The 22,416-nt window shown below is 32.5% G+C and overlaps 1 protein-coding gene across 7 annotated transcripts in view; it reads right to left on the reverse strand.

Annotated features, from left to right (window-relative positions):
• The window catches only part of lrba (LPS-responsive vesicle trafficking, beach and anchor containing), a 410,338-nt gene that overhangs the window by 297,161 nt on the left and 90,761 nt on the right, over window positions 1–22,416 (reverse strand). For all 7 annotated transcript variants that reach the window (XM_087237193.2, XM_087237191.2, XM_087237187.2 and 4 more), the window contains exons 17-21: window positions 22,126–22,218; window positions 21,405–21,513; window positions 20,891–20,972; window positions 16,603–16,726; window positions 14,595–14,787 (exon numbers count right to left, since the gene is read on the reverse strand). In XM_087237193.2, the coding sequence (XP_087093319.1) occupies window positions 14,595–14,787; window positions 16,603–16,726; window positions 20,891–20,972; window positions 21,405–21,513; window positions 22,126–22,218 (601 nt within the window). The remainder of the gene's footprint in view (window positions 1–14,594; window positions 14,788–16,602; window positions 16,727–20,890; window positions 20,973–21,404; window positions 21,514–22,125; window positions 22,219–22,416) is intronic.

The following is a 22,416-nucleotide window of genomic DNA, read 5'->3' on the forward strand; positions in this document are numbered from 1 at the left end:
AGTCAATGCCTTCTGGCTTGGGATGATAGTGAGAGGTACTACCGTGAAAAATTGTAGAGCGCTGATGATGAGAAAGAAGATAACACTGACAGATTTTGTTTTAGAAACCATGGCATCTAAAGTTACTAATAATGACACATCTTACTAGTGATCATGTGCTGAATGTTAATCCACCATCTACACTTTTTGAAGAGTGGATAAAAGACTTCCCTTGGCTTCAAGTCCGCTTTGAAAAGTCTGTGGGATGGAATTTTCAGGTAACTGTTTGCCACATCTAGCATAAAAGCTTCTGTTTAATCCTTTATTTTATTCTCCAGATGCTGTCTGCCATGCAAGTGGCAGCTATATGTATAATTTAACACCACGTACACCATTGCAAACAGGCTTACACTGACTAAACTAATATTGCTACTCATGAAAAGTATTGCTATAAATATGAAGTATGCACATAATAAGGTACAGTATACGTCAAAAACATCAGTGCAATATTAGACACGACCCGTGAGAACAGCACAGTTATATCGTTAACAGATTCATTCATGTCAAGCAGTGCGTGCAGGGCCGGGAAGCTCTCCATGTACCTTTTGGTCACTTAGTTATGAGGAAAAAATCTATTTTCTTGTGATAACGGGATTTCGTTGAGACATATTTTTTTCACGCATGCATACATATTTTTTTGCTTGTTAGTTTGATTAATGTTGATTTCAAATGCAATAAATATGTTTGTATAAAACTTGTAGTAACGGTGCTAATAAGTGCGACTTAATTTTGGCTGATGCGCCTAAATTTTTTATGTTAAGAGCACCATTGCTACCAAGCAATAAATTTAATTTCGAGCCCTGTATAATATAATATAATATAATATAATATAATATAATATAATATAATATAATATAATATAATATAATATAATATAATATAATATAATATAATATAATAAAAATGGATTCAATACCATTTTAAGTGTAATAAAAATTATACTTCTATCAGATGCGGTTCAAGTGCGAAAGAAAAATTTTCTTTTGCTATCATATAATATGTTGAAATATAGCATCAGTGTTCCCACCCTGTTAGCTGTTATACTCTGCTCAGCGGCCTCTTCAATGCACACACACACACATCACATACAATACATTACTGCATGATAGAGCAAACCATATTAACAGGTATGCAACATAAAGACATGCGATAAAAGATAAAAACAAGGAATAAAAACACTAATTTGCATGTTGATTCTAATTGGGAGCAGTTTATGTTTCATTTAGTTTGTATTGTTTACAATTTATTACCATGTGTTTTTCTGTCATTTAAAAATTGCCACTTTACTTTTACTTTGTGCCACTCTTTCAATCAATGTGCTAGTGGGACAAACAATATGGCGAATATTGTTTGGGTTGGTTATACAGTCAGAATTAATAGCCCCCTAAATTATTAGCCCCATGTTTATTTTTTCCCCAATTTTTGTTTAACAGAGAGAAGATTTTTTTCAACACATTTCTAAACATAATAGGTTTAATAACTCATTTCTATTAACATGTTTATTTTATCTTTACCATGATGACAGTAAATAATGTTTGATTAGATATTTTTCAAGACACTTTTATACAGCTTAAAGTGACATTTAAAAGCTTAACTAGGTTAATTAGGTTAACTAGGCAGGTTAGGGTAAATAGGCAAGTTATTGTAATTGTTTTGTAGACAATCAAAAACCAATATATATATATATATATATATATATATATATATATATATATATATATATATATATATATATATATATATATATATATATATAGGTTAAAGTGGCTAACAATCAGGACCCTAAAATGTTTTTTTTTTTCATTCTAGCCAAAATAAAACAAATAAGACTTATTAAAATATTAAAAAATATTATCAGACATAACTTGCTCTGTTAAACATCACTTCAAAAATATAAAAAAAATAAATAAAAAATAAAAAAAAATGAAAGGGTGGCTAGTAATTTTGACTTCAACTGTATATTTGGGGGAAAAAAAGAAAGAAAATGATCACTTTAGTGTAGGGTAAATGATTTGCAGTGGTTGTTTTTCATTCCCATTAGATCACAATTTTTAAATAATAAGTACAGAAGGTGACAATGATCAACAGCAGGATTAGTTCAAAGATAATAAATGCAAGTAAAATAGATTAAAATTATTGTTTCAAAGCTGTCCACATGTGACTCTTTATATGCATAAAGCTGCTGATGAGACGTTCCAAGCATCCTCCTTACACAAACATGCAAAGCATAATGGATCATTTTGCGCTCCATGGAAAACAAGCTTGGAATCAAGCTTTTTAAAATTTAATATGCTTTAGAGTACCGTTCTAATCCTATACTTGAATTTTCCTATTTAAAACTATTATAGTGTGGTACACATGATTATCAGCATCTCTGCGATGCTGAAATTAGAGGAAATTAAACGGTAAACTCAAGCTTAAATTCAAACTAACGGGATTAATAGGATGACAGAATTGTTGCTGATTCAAAATAAACTGCACATTAACACCACTCTGACCACAGTTGTGCTCAAATATATACAAATGCCATGTGTTGGTTCACACTCATGAATAAACTTTGACAAGTTTTCCTTTGACTTTGAATTGCCAAGCTCTGTCAACACAACTAGCTGCACAGAAAAAAAAAACACAGAAAGCACCTACAGCAGCATTGCTGTGTTCATTACACAATGTCTTATGCATTGCACTGTGATTTGCATTTCCACAAAGCAGAAAGTTTAGCATTGAATTTCTACAAAATTCTGTGCTCTCTGCTTACAACACCTGTGTGCCAGCTAACAGAAAATAACAAGATCGGGCTTCATACAGCTGCTATTAATTGTTAATGACAGACACCATTTATGTATGCATGCATGTTTGTTTGTATGTATGTATGCATGTATGTATGTATGTATGCATGCATGTTTGTTTGTATGTATGTATGTATGTATGTATGTATGTATGTATGTATGTATGTATGTATGTATGCTTGTAAGTATGTACGCATGTTTGTTTGTATGTATGTATGTACGTATGTATGTATGCAACCCAGGCTCATTCTGAAAACATACCACTATATACATTTCTGAAGAGCGCCAAATATGTCCCAGGTATGTTTTTTTTTTTTTTTTTTTTTTTTTTTTGTAGTTTCTGTTTTCACAAATCCACCAGAGGCTGTTGTGTATGCATTTTGAGATCCCAAATTTCTCTCATGAGTGCCAATTGTGCCTGCAGTTCTAACGTAAATCCACCAGAGACCGCTGTCGACTAACTGACTGATTGACTGACCCACCCCCTTCTCTTTCCCTAAACTCAACCAATAGTTTTTTGTTTGTTTTTTTCAAAAGCACAGACTGACCCACCCACCCACTTCCCTAAACCCAACTGACAGTTTTAAAAAGCAAAAAAAAGAAAAGCCCTCGTCCGATTTTTACCATGTTTTCAGATTTTATCACAGTCTCACTCTGTTATTTACTTTTTTATATTTTAACTTCTGTTTTTGTCTTACATGCTTTTTTTAAAACTATTCTGTGCCGGATTCGAACCCCTTCATCGTGGTCAACTCCTCTCTGCGTCTCAAGTTCACCGACATACATGGCAAGCTACCAGGTAAACTGGTAACAGCGGGAAAGCAGTCTATACGGAAGTGCTCAACTGGTAAGCACAAAAAGAAACAGCATCATGCTGCTCCATAGCGTTCGTTTTAGGGACAAAATACAGCCATGCGTACTTCCAGCTATATAATTCACAATCTCCAGTAATTAAAAGGGCTACATTTTCAGAATGAGCCTATGTTGGATGCATGCATGCATATATGAATACATGTGTGGATTGATGCATGCATGTATGGCTATATGTATATATGCATGCACAAATGCACAAATGGATGGATGGATGGATGGATGGATGGATGGATGGATGGATGGATGGATGGATGGATGGATGGATGGATGGATGGATGGATGGATGGATGGATGGATGGATGGATGGATGGATGGATGGATAAAACTATCATCAGAGCAATTACAAGTATCACTAGCAAAAAAACTAGCAAAAAAATATGAAAAGAAAAATGTCATATGTGTTAGAGGACTGCAACTACCAGCAGACACACAGCATCTGCACACACATAATCTGTAGCACAACAAAATGCACCTTAATTTATCAAAGGAACACAACAGACAGAAAGTCAAACACACCACTGGGGAAACGGGAAACAACTTGCAACTTCCACACCAATGCCAGCATTTGCATTTAGGCAAGAAAGCCTTATTATACGTAATTAATTGGCCGTTATTGTTCTAAATTAGCCTGCTACAAGCCTGGCCATTAATCTTCCATGCAGTCTGACTGCTAATCCATGGCCATTTGCACTGAATGGACAGCTCTGAAAAAAGCTTTGCTGGTTTTCTTTCTCTCTTGACTGTCTTCTTCTTAGAAACAGCAAGACAATTAGTCTGGGCTCAGTTTGGCTTTTAACATTTAGGCCCAACGATGTATTTTAAAAAAAATACTTTGGGATTGAATGCCAAATAAATGGATAAGCATGGTATAAATGTCCAAACATATCAAAAAGGGCTGCAAGGCATTTGAGGATTTGAGAAAAAATGAAAGTTAAAACTCATGTAAACCACTAAGCGTTCAAAAAGCTGCGCATGAGGCCCTATATTATCCAGTTAAGTATTATCTTTAAGAATCAGCATATGCTGTTAAAGGTTTTTTAAAAAGTCCTCATGTGTACACTAAAAGCACCTCATTGTCTGTCAGCTCGCTACAATGCGTATCATACCAATAAAGAATTACGTCATGTGAAAAGCATTAGTGTCCTTACTATAATCGGCATACGGTACATGTGAGCCCTTGGCGTGTTCTGGAGATAAAGTTACTCTGGAAAGCGAGTAACTACAGAAATGTGGTTTCGAAATGCAGCCTGTATGCCACCGGGTGGGCTAGACATCAGTTTAAATCTGATCTAATTTAATTCCAATCAGCTCTGTAGTCACGGGGCATTGAAAAAAAAACTCACCATGTATATAATATACAGTGCAGGCTTCATAACATGACATTGAGCTTTGTATCACCATGGCATGTTGGTGATAACTTAATGCAAATTCGAGATGCATACAGTTCAGTATATAAAAAGTATTAAAAAAATATTAAAATATTACATCAAATGATTGCATCTGGGTAGAAAAAATATATAAATACATTACAACTATTTTTAAGGTATTCAAATTTGCATTGTATCTATGAAAAATCCTAAAGCTGAGAGTAAAATATAAGAATTCCTCAGTCTAGTGAAGAATCATGTAGCATCAGACTGATGATCCAGCAATCAGACTGCAAGCTCAGCAATAGACCAAAACAGAGCTTAAAACACTGATCTTAGATCAGCAGGGAGCAGTCGGCCACAGACTCTCACAGTAGGGCCAGTAGGGAGCCCTATTTAGATCAATAGATAGTGAGTAACCGCAAAACAAAGGGGAAATAGGGACCCTGAGAATGCTCTAATTGGATTAGCTAAATGCGATTCCATTCCTGCAAAAATCAATGTGGTCAGCAGACTGAATCCCTTCTCTACTGTCCAGAACACATTGCTAGTTTTCTTTTTATTCAATACTCTCACAGTTGTCTAGACGAAAGTGGAAGGTACTCAGAGAGAGCGACTCAAAAGCAGACAAGAAAAAAACAGACTTTTCCATTAGAAAAGTATATCAATCAGAATGTAAAGGTATTCTGTCTGGCATATTTTTGTAGGTTGCTCACTTACTAAATATAAAAATAAAAAGTAAAAACTATAAATATGTTATTATGTAATCATTTCGACATAAAACGGATTGTCATCTTTAAAATATCGAAATAAAAATCAGATTAACACTCCCTCCAGAAAAATCTTTAAGGTCTGTGATGGTATGATAAGCCTGTGGATTGTACGTCAAGAAAGTGAATGTTTTATCAATGTCAGTGTCTTTAAACAGTCAATGTTTTCCATGTTCTAAAGTCAGTTTGTATGCAGGCCTATATGACTTCATTCAATACTGACTGACTGCAGGTTTGCCTTTGTCTTTACAAGCAATGTTCCAATACTGGATCCCATTGTCTTCTAAATCCATAGTATTGCTGTTGTCAAGCCGGATAAGCAGCTTCATGACACCCCAGAATAGACTTGATGTTCTCAGACGGGCAAGTTATTCCTTCAGAACATCTCCATTAGGCCCAGAATCTCACTACTGCCAGTAGGACAAACATCTATGTATTTAAATATGTTTCTAATTACATAAAAATGTATCATTTAAAAGGGGAAAATAAAATAAAATAATATTAAGTTAAATAAAATAAAATTTAATTTAATTTAACGTTTCCATCTTATCCGTGCATTCAAAGCAGTTAAGTGGTGTAATGTAACATTAGTTTAACATGCGTTATAATAATTTAACTTGTTTTCTTTATTTCTAACAAGATAGAAAGGGCCTTTTTTGCCCATTATTTGGTTTAAAATACAATATGTGATCCTAGAACCCAAAATCAGTCATAATTGTTTTATTTTATTTTATTTTTTCTGGAAATTGAGATTTATTAATGATATGAATGCTGAATAAATACGATTTTTATGAATGTATGATTTGTATGACAGTACTTGGAAGAGATACATGTACATATTTGAAAATCTGTAATCAACGTTAAATTTGCCAAATGAAGTGCTTAGCAAAGCACATTACAAATAAAAATGAAGTTTTACATATTTACAGTAGGTCATTTACTAAATATTATCATGGAATAAGATCTTTACTTAATACTCTAATGATTTTTGACATAAAAACATTAAATAACTTGACCCATGCAATGTATTTTTAGCTATACCTATACAACATACTGTAATACATATTTATTATAGTTATTAATAATTACTTTTTCGTTTTAACACTTCCCTTTTCAAGAAGAACACAAAAGCATAGATGGGACGCCCCAGTAGAGGAAATCTCTAAAGAGCGTTCTAGAATTAAACTGCAGTTTCCATGGGATTAGACACTTTTTCAAGAGCATAACAGCATCTCTTTCACCCATTAAGACGTTCCCCACAATGGAAGAAAAGAGTGCTGACTAGAGAAGCATGAAGGGCACTGGGTCTTTCACAAGGTGACCACTTGAAGCAGAAAACTGTCCCTACAGTAACTGTGTGCAGCGGCGTCTCATTTATGTGCAGCTCTGAAACGGGGGCACCTTGGGTAAGCTGTGGTGTCAGCAGGCCCATCTGCAGAAACATTTGTCTGCCCGCAATGAGCTGGCTTGAAAGACGACAGCAATTCCTTCGACACGCACATGCCCAGTAAAACACAATCAAGTAGGAATCAGAGAAAAGTGTGACTGCTTAAGTCCTTGTGTTAAGAGTAATCATATTATCTTATCAACATTTTATGTTGCAATAATTGCTGAAATTTTTATCACAATATATGCTCTTGATGTTAAAATAAGCTGCATAAAAAGGGGATATTTCTATATAGGGCTGGGTGATTAATCCAAAAGTAATTGAAATCAACATTCAGAACTAGTAATCAATAACATTTTTCCGGGTTAATTTTTTTCAATTACTTTTCCTATTACGTGTGGAGTCACGTGACCCCATTCTGTTAAGGCTGTTTTAAACTTCTGAGTTGAATGCATGGGTGTGGTCCGGCGCAGCTTTCACACGGTCACGTACCTGTGCAGCTCTCAAAAAATGTAACTACATGTCGCATGTTTGCACTACATTGAAGATGATTGGAAGCTGCTGCACCAGAGATGCCTTGAGAGGGCATATTTTCCATTACAATATAATTATTATTTTCATGATTTTTTTTTTTTTTTTTTTTTTTTTTACGCAAGAATCAAGAAATACACTGTTTAAAATATTATGCTTATTTTCTTTTTTTAATATGAAAAACAGTGAAAATAATTATTTTGTTTACAAAAGTGCAAGGTACTCATTTGTGACTGTTTCAGGCAATGTGTGATTTACCTTCACTTGTTCAGCGTTAATGTTCAATAAATAATCATAGATAGTAGATGGTGTGTGTTTCCTTCAACTATTTTAAAATTAAGTAACGCACCCTTCATTCAAAAATCTCTCAGCGAGCATATTTACTGTACAAAACTTATCAGTGAACAATAAGGGAAAATAAACCAACAAATAAATAATTAAACAAATAAATAAATAATCGTTTATTAATTGTAAATCAAGCTAAAATCTTTAATCAATCGATATTTTGATTTTAGGCCAAATTACCCAGCCCTATTTCTACAGTTATAATAACAAAAAGAGCTCTGCTTCTGTGTACTGCTTTATAGTATATAAATGTTCAGAGTAAACAAGTGTTTTAAACCAATTAATTTGCAAAACATTATGACGTATAAAAAAATTTATAATTCATTACAATAAGAACTAATTAGTAAACATTTCCGCATTATCCAAAAATCAACAACACTGTAAAAAAAAGGCTGGGTTTCACACAGTTGATTTGTGTTCAGAAAACATGAATTAAATTAACTATTAAGCTTTTACAAGATTAAGTGGATTGAACAAAAAAAATGTAATTAATTGTCCCTCCAAAAACAACACAATTAGGTTATTACTTATACAAGCAGGTTAAATAAACAGCAAATGTAAGTTTTGAAGTGAATGAGAAATATCTGCATGTCACCCAAGTTATTATTTGAATGTTAAACTGTAAAAAATACAATTAAAGTTGTTGTTGGCTCCATTAAATAAAAGTCATTGCTTTTAATAATAAGATATGTTTTGCACCGATTAGATTAAATTAAATAATGCTAACAATTGTAGCCTTTTTGTAAATGGTTAACATAGGTCAAAAAGAATCAGAACATTTTTAAGTAATATCTTGGGGATCTTTATATCTATTAATATCTTGGTAAATTCTACCGTTTGTACATTTAATATGAAAATAAACAGTCAGTTAACCCTTTAACTGCCTGCTCTCCCAAATGGTTAACCATATTTACACTGTTTTAAAAAATGACTGTTGTCAGCACCAATATCCTAGTGGTTAAGTGCACAGACATATAGCATCATGGTGCTCACGGCGACCTGAGTTCGCTTCCCGGCTCGAGGTCCTTTGCCGACCCATCCCTTCTCTCTGCTCCCAATGCTTTCCTGTCTGTAACCTCCACTATCCTGTCCAAATTAAAGGTGTAAATAATAATAATAATAATAATAATGACTTTTAAAGTAATTTAAAGAATGACTGTTTTAAATAATGATTTACACACAGCATTGTTAGTTTACAAAAGAAATCAAACAAATATAATTCTGTTGCACTACTACACTTGATTTTGGTTTTATTGTAAAAAAAAAAAAAAAAAAAAAAAACAAGAAAGCACGTTAAATTAGAATCTGAAATATTTTAGGGCATACTTTAAAAAAAAGATTATTTAGTATTCAAAAATGTTTATTTTTGATCATGTTTTTAAATAAATATGTTTAACAAACATATTGATATTTAGATTTTTTTCATAGTAAATGTATTATTTCTTGTATTTCTTGTAAACTAGAGGTTTATGGTGGAGGTTGAAACTTAAAAAAAATTATGGGATGTATTGAAAAACAATGCGTTGAGTGTGCTAACTAGTGACAATAGGAGTTCGGAAATGCAATCCAATTTTTTTCTTGGTAGGGAGGTTGAGCATTAAGTCATTGGTGCTTTATTGAACACAAGTATGCATATTCATTAATTTCGCACAGAATATAGGCATGTCTAGTTAACAGTATGTTTTATGCAGCTCTCTGTAATACTTCATAGAACTAAAAATATGTAGCAAGCTGGGAAAATAACGGAAGAGTCAAACAAAAACAACTTTGTATAAACAACCTTTGTCTAAATGTATGTCTCCCCAAGAGCATGCATTTATTTACCGCCGGGTTCCCAAAAGGCCATCTGGATTTATGAGGATTCCCATAATGATTGCCAAGGCCACTTGAAATGAATATTAAATGTGTTCAAACACAGGAGACCTAAAACCCAAGCACAAATATTCCATATAGTATATCTCTAAGATGCAAACACACACTTTTCTATTTCACACTCACAATGTCTCTCTCTCCCCCCACTCTCTTTCCCACACACACACACACCCCTGCAGCTGAAAGGGAGAGCTACAGTGACAAACAGCTCTCCTACTCCAGAGTTGGCAGGAAATCTATCACGCCGGACAATAAAATTGCAATTGAGTTTCTTTAGCTTTTTTTTTTTTTCTCCTCAGCAGATGCATGTATCTCTCTAGCTCTGCGCTGCAGCACCTTCCAGCTCATACGGACGACCCCCTTTTCTGTTTTTAGATCAGAGCACAGCCGTTGTAAACAGAACAGTACTTTACCTGCATTAATCTTGTGCAATTACAGCGCAAGAAAGCAATTACAGGCTTGACCCATAGGAAGGGGAGTGATCAATTTGTGTGCACTTGCCTCAGCAAGGAGCTACTTAAGGAATGCAAGCAGACCCCAATACAATGTGTCTGCATGTAAAAGAGTGAAAGCAAAAGCTGGCTGATGCTGCTCGATACACCGAAGTGTTATTATTTTTACTACTATTATTATTTTACTATATTTCAAAAAATGTGGGGTGTGATTCCGTAGAGTGATTTAAAATGTATGTGATTTTCATCTTTACCTAAGAAGACATTATGCATGTTTCTATCATTATCATCATTAGAATTAACATTTGCATATCAGTATGATATTAAATTTTTGTTTGACAGCACGAGTTGACAGTTTCTTACCTTCCTTTAAAATGTTTCACTGTCACTGTTATTATGCTCTTTTGTAAATAATAATGATTAAGAACAGCTGGACATGAACAAACATAAATGAAAATGAACCTATTGGTTTTATTTATAGGAGTGCTTCATAAGAAATAAACAACAAATACATTGCCAATGATTGAGCTGCAATATGCAAAACATGGTCAGACTTTAAAATAAGGTTTCATTAGTTAATGTACAATGTAAAAATAACTACTAAATTTACAGTAACTTACTGGCATTTTTGATTGACAGTAAGACTGTAATTTTAGAAGCACACAGTAATGAAATATATATACAATTGTAATGTAAAAATACAGCACATTTGTAATTGTTTCTTTACAGTGCTTATAAAATTATACGTTTACTGTCAACAAAAAATGCCAGTAAGTTACTGTAAATTATACAGTAAATTATTTACAGTGTATTTGCTAACAACAACAACACAAACAAATAAACAATACTTAAATGACATTTATTCGTCTTAATAAATCAACACTAATGCATTGTTGAAATCCAAAGGTGTGCTAGTTAACATTAGTAGTTGCACTGTGGGTTAACAAGAACTTAACTTGATTTTTATTAACTAACATTAACAAAGATAAATAAATACTGAAATAAAAGTATTGTTCATTGTTTGCTCGTGTAAGTAAATACATGAACTTAATATTAAGAAATAGAACCTTATTATACTCAAAACATTGCCAACTATTATGGTTGATAATACTTAAAATGATGTCAATTTGTATATCACTATCAAAAATATATTTTTTTTAAATTGTGTGCATCTTTCTAACTTTACAAAGTTGATATATGCAATCTGTAATTGAAACATTCATAAACAAAACCAGATTCAATTATCAATAAACCATTTAAGGTAGAGGTGCCCAATCAAGTTTTTGTTTGTTTTATTGCATAAATCACATTTTTTGTTGTTGTTGTTGTTGTTTTTCTTCCAAATAACTAACTAAATAACTATGACTAAGCCATATTTTCATATAATGAATGTTTTAACTTGAGAAGAGTTTATAATCAATATTTGGCTGATTAATCTAGATTTTTAATACAGCAAATGAAAACATCTGCCTTACTAGCCAATTGTCAGTTTCTAAAGAAAAGTACTTCGTTTTGAAGTACTGTCATCTGACCATTCTAAAATAAATTAATTAATTTATTTATTTATTTGAATTTGAATTTTAGCAAAAAATTTTGAAAAGATTTGTTAAAATTTTGTAGGTTGTATTTTATTTTGCAATGTTTTGCTTGAATTTAAATGTATTATTTTTCAATTTATATATATATATATATATATATATATATATATATATATATATATATATATATATATATATATGGTGACTAAAATATTATTTTAATAAATATATTGGTTTAATAAATCTGTTTTGTTTAAATTCACCAAAATACATTGCCTATATTCACAGAGAAATGGCTAAAAATGTTCATTTTTAAAATGGGGTGTACTCAATTATGCCGAGCACTGTATCAGTTAAAACAATAATAAAACAAAAATGATCAAACATAAATTAGAAATAAGCATATTCTTTAAGGGTAATAATTATCTAGATCAGCCTGACATGCAACAGTAACACCACCAATGAAAGCCTAGAGTCTGTGGTGGTTAGTCCTCACAACAGAAAACCGGAAGTGTTTAGGAAACCAATTTGAAAACAATCATAATTTTTATGGTCTATTTTGTTGAGGCTAGAACCGCAGAACTCTGAGGCTATATAAACGCTGCATATACTGATGAATAAGCACAGCGAGAACTACAGATCTCCTTATTTCTGCAAGCCTTCCGCACAGCACTGCTGTGCCCCCAAGTGGCCGCTGACAACAAATAGAGCAGAGCATCCGAATACAGCAAAGTGTATAAATGGAGCAATGCCAGCAGCTGATGCCCAAAGCCACAGTCTGACACCAAATCACTTCTCTATGCTTGGAACCGTGTCTGTATTTACAATATCAATAGAGCATTTTAAAATAGACATTTCTGTAGCTAGAAAGCTAAGAAATCTGAGAGCTCTCAGAGACATTAAGAAGGCAATTCAATCTGTAAAGGAAAGTCTGAATGAGGAGTTTGGCAGTGGAGAGAAATAAAGATTCTTATCGAAGAAGTCTAGTTGATTACAGAGTATAATAACAGTCAGGTGTCTGTAGATTAGTGCTGATGCAGGAGTCTGAGCACATGAAGGAACGAGAAATACAAGAGCATAATCAGTGCTGAAGAAAAGAAGAGCCAGGGAGATGGAAGCACATGCTAGTCAGAAAAGCAGGTTGCGAATTTTGTATTCAAGTGGCAAAGTCCCTACTTTTAGTCCATTTTAATGCCAACACAGTAACACTACTATGTCAACAAACAAGCAACTAATACTGTAATGCCTACGTTTATATTTAAACATCATTATTAAATTCCATTCTAATTTCTTTATGCACTGGATTATGTACATTGATATGTATAAAGACAGATGTTATTTATGCACTTAAGAAAGAAAATGGTTTGATTTACATTTCATACAAACGAGGTGTTCTATTGCTTTGTGCTAAAAATTGTTAACCTCTCCATCGGACTATGGCTGTGAAATGTAACATATTTGGAAAGCTTGCATATGACAAGCGTCCATGTGCACAGTAATAACAAAGAAACCCTCTATCTTGTTTTATATCTGGGAGGTGTTTTTGAACTTAAAAATGGAGATATCAAAAAAGCTTTGGAAGCGTGAAGTTATGGAATAATGTTTTTTTTTTTTTTGTATTCTTCCTAAACCTGCATGGGGTAAATTTGGATGATTGATGTATGATAAAACACTTTATACAATGAGGGGGGAAAATAATAAATCAATAAATCAAATGCAATCAATTAATCAGTCAAGTCAACCAACCAATCCACAATTATTAAATCAGATAGAATACTTCTTGTTAAAATGTGTATACTACTGCATAAAAAACTCAAATATATGCTGCTTTTACATTTTCTATTTAAAGAAATCCAAATAATGTTTGAATAATTGATAACATTTCACATTAATAATATTCAGTTATGATATTTGAATATCAGCATATTAAAATTATATTTGTGAAATGATGTCACTCCGAAAACTGAAGTAATGGCTACTGAATTTCCAGACTCCCTATTTTATGAAAAAAATCATTTTAAAATAGATTTAAAAAAAGAAAACAGTTTTAAGGTGCAACTCTTTTTTTTTTTTTTTTTTTTTTTTTTTTACAATTGGTTGTTGTTTGGTAGTAGTCATAATAAAAAAATTAATAATAACAATTAAAATAAATAATAAGATTAAAAAAAAAAAAAAATATATATATATATATATATATATATATATATATATATATATATATATATATATATATATATATATAAAATATAAATAATTGTTGTTTTTCCAGTACATAAATTAAATATTTATCTTATTTTACATTTAATAATAAAAAAGTACAATATACATAGCCCCTTCAAAACTGCTCTTATATAAATGAACACAGAAACTCATGCAGAATGCTATTGCCCCTAAAGAAAACAACATGTGTAAAATGAGTCCCACTGATAAAAATTAAATGAGGAAGTATTTAAAACGCATAAATCCTATACTTTGGCATATCAAAAATTGCCAGGCTTTGTGAATTGTTGCATTGACTCATAACACATGCATTATCATACAGTATGCACACTTCAAACATACATCCTTTTGTTTTATTTTGTTTGTGTGTGTGTGTACTTGTGTGTACGTGTGTGTGTTTTGGGTCCTGACCTTGGAGTGTGTGATGGAGAGTGTGTCCACCCACACGCGCCAGCCGCCCCACTCGTACTTAATGGCGTGATAAAGAAGAATGCGAAAGATGGCGTACACCATCTCAGTGATCTTCTGCTCCTCGCTGTTCTTGGGGTTTATAAAGCACAGAGAGAGCATCCACTCCTGCCATACAGAGCACTGCAACAGACTCCTACACAAAACAATAAGTGCATACTAATTTCAGAATACACGAAGATTATAATTGTCATGATGAAAAACAGAATACAATACAGTCCTAGACACTGTGTGTGTGTCGACTTTTTTTTTTTTTTTTTCCTAAATTCTGCTCAATATCACACTGGAGTGACTATCAATTTTCTGGTGCAACTCATACCTGTCAACATTGGGATGTGAAAATAAGGTATAAATCCTTTATCACACTTCATTAACCTTTTCTTCACCGTAAAATTTAAACCTTCTGATTAAAGAGCAGCAAATTAATCTCTCATTAGGATTTTTCATTTGATTACATTAAATAACAGAGGTGTCACAGATCTATAATGAAAGCATTTGCTTGTTTTCCTAACTTTAAGACAAAATTGGATGCGATTAACAGAAAACCCAGCAAGATCGCCCACGTTTTAATGTTGTTACTATTATTATTATTATTATTATTATTATTGTTATTATTATTATTTAACTACCAATTGATATAATTGCTTTAAGTGTGATAATAAAAGGTAAATGTGCTAAAAAATGAAACCAAATGTACCAGTTTGGCTCAAAAAAACAGCTAGAGTGCGAGTCTTTTCTACACTTACAAGTCACAATCACCTGACCACTAAACAGAACTATAAGATCAAGTGATAAGTGTTTTATTTCAGCAATCCCAAATGTCTCTGTGATTCCAGCTAGTTTAAAGCCCAATAAATATGTTCTGTCATTCTTAACAATGCTGATCCAGAAAACAGCAGAAACACTGTGTAAGAATGCAGTACTTACAGAAGATATTTCAATCCACACATTAACATTTACCATTGTTTTATAGTAGTAACCATGAACTTGTGACAGAAAAGTGGCACAGTGTGTTTGTGTGTGTTATATGCACTGAATTAAGAGTTTGGTCACCTAACATCCATAGGAATAGCAAGATAATACACTTAAATTCAAACTAGTTATTTCTAATTTTTTTATGTTTCTCTAGATTTTTCCTGTTTTTTAAAATTCCTAATACTTTATTAATTTAGGTGGACTAATTTTTGGACTGTGATCTTAAGTTTTTTTTTTGTTAGATTAGTTACAGTTTTGGCTTTGGTACTTGCTAATCTAATGCAGATGCACAAATATATTATTGTTAAGCAAATATTACAAAAAACAAATAATAAGGTTATTGGACAACTTAAATGTTTTATGTTCAATACACTTAAAATTGTAAAAACAATTATGTTAACTTAATTAATTTGTGTTGTGACACCATGAAGGAAATTTTTGGAACCCAGCATTTTTAAGTCATTGATTCCAACCCAAGCTTCAATTACTCTCAGATTAAGCTAATGTCAATTGCTTTTCTTCTCCGAGACAAAACTTGTAATATTATTCATTTGACATGTACAACATTACTAAATAAAGTTCTGGTGCCCCCAATTATAGAGCTTGAAGCTAATGCTCTCAATCGTTAGTTTGGTCTCTGAATATCTATACAAGCTTGAAAGTCTATTTAATCAGCAGAGCATTTGTCAGTAATAAAGTTGGAATGAAGTAAAAATTGTGTGCAGGTTTTCTGATGGAGCTAAAATTATTAATATTAATGGCCTACATTGCTCTTAGTGAAAGATTAAGACCCAAACTATACTTTAGACTTAAAACATTTTCCAGAAGTGAGCTAAATGGAAAGTACTAAAAACCTAACATGTTTTCTGCTAGGCGCAAGTGTTAATCCATTTGCATTACTGTATAAAAATGTTAAATATCGCTAAAGCTTTTTGATTGATATATCTAGGTAAGTGTGTGTGTCACTGATTCTCACCTGCGGTTCTCTCGGCTGTTGTTGAAGAGTTTAATCATGTCTGAGAGGAAGATACGCCGCACTTCCATGCTTTCTGCCTCAGGAGGAGCATTCTTTAACAGGGCCGCTATGACTTTCAGGATCTCTGATGGAACAAAATATAATGCACATGAACCTTTCTGTAGGAAGCTGTTTTGTTCTCTATTCATATTTATCAATGAATCCTACGAAAAAGCATCAATTGCATTAAAAATCCAACACTGATAAAAGTAAATAAAGAAATTATGAGATTGTTTAATTCTAGAAAGATTCATTCCTGTAATTTCATGTCACACAGAAGACTAAAATTGCTGAAAAGAAAAAAATAAATAAATAAATAAAATAAATAAAATAAAACTGCCATTTCTGGAATACATTTGAAGTTAATTAGAAAACAGCTACTTCGATTTGTACTATAATAACACTGTTTAACCATCTTCTGTTTAAACAAATGCAGCTTTGGTAAGCAAAATATTTGTTTTTCTTCTAATTAAACTTTACCAAAGCAAAGTTTTCTGTCCATGAATTTTTTTCACAGCTCATTTTTGATGGTTTTGTAGACGTCTGTCTACTTGTAAGACACAATTATTAGCCCTCCTGTGAATTATTTGTTCTTTTTCACTTACTTCCCAAATCATGTTTTATAGAGCAAGGACATTTTCACAATAATTCCCATAATATTGTTTTTTTCTGGCAAAAGTCTTTTTTTTCTGGAATTATTTACATTTAACATTTTTATTATTATTTTTAAAGACAATATTATAAGCTGCTTTATAATTTTGATTGTCGATAGCTGAGGTGCCCTAACTTACTCTTATGATGGGTAAAAATCCAAACTTCATAGAGGGCTGTGGGCCAAAGGGAATTATAGCAAACTGTATTACATTAAAGTTGCCATGAGTAATTTCCTAATTTATTTTCCTAATATTTAAAACCAGAAAATATTGCTTTATATGAACTAATTCAGTGTAATTAAAAAAATAATATAGATATAAAGAATGCATTACAGTAAAAAAAAATCCCATTTATTACACAATCCCGAATACACAAGTCGACATTTTACCTTGATTTTCTCATCATTTGTGCATTGTCCTCTATTCGTAGAGACAGCATTGACTTATTTTTTTAAATCTGATTAATTTACAACATTTAATTGAAACATTTAGTTTCAGTTTGCTTTTTTGTAGCTAAACTCAACAATAAAATATACAAAAAATGGAAAATAAAGCCCAAAGTGTCTTCTTTTCAAAGATACATGAACTGTTAATGTAGACCAAATAATTCAGCAACCATTACTGTTTTAGTTTGGGATGGTCATTCTTGAGAAAAAGCCTCTAAGGGTGAGGGAAAGAAGGACACCGATATAGTCTTAGAAAAACTTTACAGAATTCTCATTATGCATGCCATCTTAACCAAATTTAAAACATAAACCAATGAAACACTTGGCTTTTAAGTTATATTTTTTACTCTGGGACATTGCATTATTGTTTTCCTGTTTGTGTATAAAAAAACAAATATTGAACACAATACTTTTTTTTGTCATGACTTTATAACGTGTAACATTTTGTATTTTTAAGCATGAAATGTCCCCTTTTACCAATGATACCTAATTTGTGTTTGTAGCTTACTGGACTCAAGAACTGTTATGATTTAAATTTAGGTGGGTAAAAATCCCCAAAAGTGAGTGCTGGCAAACAGGTTAAATTCAAAATCACAATATTTGTTAAAGGCCTTCTCCCCAATGCTCCCCATCATTCTCCTCCTCCTCTCAGTTGGAATAGGGGGCCAAATCAAAGATTATCATGGGCCAACTTTAGCCCTATGGGCGCTAGTCTGGAAAGCTCTGGTCTACAGAATAAACCAGTGCTGGTCGATAACTTGCCAATGTTACATGTGTCACATGTCATTTTCCCATGAACATTTCCAGCTAGTTATAAAACTATTTTATAAATGTTACAAGAGGCAATATGATCACAATGTTAAAACAGCTGTCATAACATTTTTTTATCAATATATTGTTCTTTTTGGATTCTCTGAAGCTATAGAAATTAAAAATGTAAAACAGGAAACATGTGGGGACCATTGTTATTGTTTACATCCCTCAAAATGGTCTATAAGGGTGTATATATTCTACATTCTACAAACATTAACTTTAATAAATATACTTTTTGACCCAACACTTTTCTTATAAACTGGGAAAATGACTAAGTATATTGTGGAGGGAGTAAAAGTATGCTCTACATCATAAGGTCGGTATTGTCCAAACTCTGCCGCTAAAGTCATGGCTTCCTGGAACAGAGCGTTAGCTTAAACTGGAAAGATTGGTTGTTTAGATGAATTATCTAGACAATGTCAGCATGCATTAAGTTGAGAAGAGCAGATCAAGTTTCAGCCGTCACAGGGAGTTTAGAGCTCGACAGCATCTGTAACCAATGCTCTCACTCGTTCCAGCAGAATTGTGTTGTTTCTACGCCTTACTCACTTAAATTAGAGTCACTGAACCTTACCAGTAGAAAATTACCTTTGCATGTATCTCTGCGCATTTCAGGGTTTTTTGCTTTCCGAATCACCATTTGGTCCTGGTTTGTCCCAGAGTTTAATTTAAGAGAAACTTGTGCTTCCTCAGTTTGTTTGATTGGGTCTGACATGGCTAAAGACTGCAATCAGAGCCATTTAGTGGCTTCAACACAGATCAAATCAAAGAGACACACGAGAAAGCTGAAACTCGCCCTCTGATCATCTAGGAGATGGCCTTGAATCAGACTCTTTCGCTCTGCCATCTCCGTCTGAACGTTATAAAATCGACCCAGAATTCCGTGGCATTCTTCTGACTGGCAAGTTGTCAAATCTGCATGTTAATTCAGCTCTAATCAGCTTCTTGCAGTACCTCAAAATTGAACCTCATTAGGGAAAGGCTTTATATGGATTAGTATACAATATTAGTTTCACTTTCTGTATTAAAACCAGAGCATCTGATTGCTCTCTAACCCTGTTCTGAATTCTGAAACGGACACATTAAGCATAAACCAGGGCTGGAATTAAAAAGAATGCAGGCAAATAATATATTCAGAAAATCAGCTTTAGAAAGAAACCAACAACTACAGTGGGAAGCTAATTACTTTTTAATGTGTTTTTCAACTGAGCAACAGTGACCATCGAATGAGCTTCATTTGTCTGAGGTAACTGTATACCTCACCATTAGATGCAAGGAAAAACGTTGGCTTTTGATTTGCACCGCAACAAGCACAGAAATATGAAATGAGACTTACGTAACACTATTTTTGTAAATCAAGAGTAAAAATAAGCAGCGTTAAGTCATTTTACAATAAAAGGCAGGCTTTGCTTGTGATCTTGCCGCTTCCTCTTGTCTGGAAAACGTCCATTCGCACAAGAAGAGGGGTAGAATGTGCCAGCATAATGGTGATCATTACTGCATCTCTGAACAATCTATTTATTTTATGACAACATTTTGAATTTGAGATTTGACTAAGATATGTTCATAAAGCTGAGTTAATACATATAGTTCGAAGGGGCCTTTAAGTAATAAGAGAAATAGACATTATGCATGTAAATAATAAGAAAAATGCTGAATAAATAAATCAACCTATTTTTTAAAAATCCTTTTATACCTTATTTTCAAAACTGGTTGCATTGCTGTAGAATCACGTTTTACAATCTATACGATTCAATAATGTACATACATTACAAGAACACTAGAATACATTACTAGAACACTAGCTCACCAGTAAACCTAAATAAAATTTTTAAAAGTAGTTCCCTTAAACTTGACAAAACAAATCATGTACATTTTCAATTTTCATAAACAGAAACAATTAAAGAAAATTAGAAATGACAGAAATGACAATTCATTAAAACCGACGTGCATTATGAATATTAGTCATAAACATTTCATTGAAACAAGCGAGGCAGTAAATGTACTATACAAAAACCCACATCTATCACTTATGATTTCAAATATGTGCTAATTTTATTGCTACTTTTTCTTGTTTGATGATAAATATGATTAATATATAATGATTAAATAAGTCACAACATGTTTAAAATAATAATAAAAAAACAAATTATATAAAAATTAAATAAGTCAATATTAAATAAGTCACAGCATGCATGAAATAATTTATAAAAAAAAAATCTATAAAAATTTTTTTTTTGAAAATAAAAATATCTTTAAATGCCTAAATAATTTATGTAACATAATTACAGCTCAAGTACATTGTGTATTTGCGTTATTGTGTGTCATTTAACTCACGTGGGTTTTGAATCTTCACCGTTGAGTCAGGGTCCGGGTGTTGTTTGTGAATGACCTGAGTACAGATCTGCTCTGTAAGAATCTGAAGAAAATCACACAGTACTGGTCACTCACTGATATATACAACATCAAAATTTGACTGAGCAATAATAGTCGAGATCTTGGGAATATTACTGACCAGCCATAAAAGTCAGAAAAAATAATAAAGCAGAAAATCCATGAGAAAAATTACACAAGAACCGACTATGATAATTAAATATTAAATTTAATTAAAGTTCAATTCAATTAAAGTTAAAGGTAATTTATAATAATTTAATGACATCCAAGTTAATTCTCAGCAAATTCTTAATTACATTAAATGAAACGCATTTAAAACATTAAATTGACTTTAAAAATAAGGAAATTGTCATTTGTTTTGATAGAGCAATCAGTACAAAAATCGACAAGTACACCAAACGTAACTCTGTCACTGAAGTTTGCACAGTGTGATGGTCAAAAACAAAGAGAGACCGACCTCGAAGAGCACGTTGTATGTTGTCACTGTGAACTGGTTTGAGTGGAGCATCAGTCGTTCAGTGAGCAGAGAGAACAGGCCGTGAGCCAGCATCACCTCTGACTTTCTCCTAAAACAGAGAGCATTGAAAAAAAATCTAAACAAAAAAGCAAACCCCAGACTATGATCTACTTCAAATCCAGCCAGGACCCCAACAGGGCAAGACTGCAGCCCAGAACTTCTGAAAAAAATCTCTTCATAGTCACGAAATGAAGCTGTATCTATTTTAAAAGCACTTGGCGGTCAGAATTCCTTCTGGGGGAAATTCACGTCAAGCAAATGGGATTATAAACCAAAGTGAGCTTTATCTATCAAACGCTGCAGAAACTGCATTTGGAAAAACACTCACACGATTAAAGACTTTGACTACATTAGCGGATAAATATTTCCACGCTGTATGAATTAATAGTGGAGCAAGGGGTAATTTGTTATCAAAACAACCAAGCTATATTCACTCTGGGAAATGACCTAGCTGCTTATTTTTAAGCGTTCATTTTACTCACTTGATGGTATGCTGGGAGATATTTCTGCTAAATATTTATAGCTAGACTGACTAATTTTTGTCAAATAAACAAGTCTGAGCGTAGGAGCACTCATTAAAAATAAGGTTAACGTGTTATTGTATTAATATGATTGACTGTTATCACAAGCTTTAATTCCAAACAATAAAAATATAACTCACTTTGGTGACAAATACTTGAGAAAGTAGCCCAAGACTTTGAGAGCCTGCACACGAATCCCTTCACTTGTGGACGCCAGCAGCTTAAAGATGACCCTGTGTTATTCAAAAGAGAGTAGTTGTTACATAACATTTCGGAGAGAACACATGAAAAAAATGTTATACATGCTAAACAAATACTGAGGAAAAAAATGAATGAAAGGAAACAAAAAGAAAAAAACAAGCAGATTGTAAGAAAACAAAAGTACATTTAAATTTTAAAACGACCTTGTTTATTATAAGACTTGTTTTAAG

Source organism: Danio rerio, chromosome 1, assembly GCF_052040795.2.
Source record: "Danio rerio strain M-AB ecotype USA chromosome 1, GRCz13ab, whole genome shotgun sequence".
Taxonomy (NCBI): domain Eukaryota; kingdom Metazoa; phylum Chordata; class Actinopteri; order Cypriniformes; family Danionidae; genus Danio; species Danio rerio.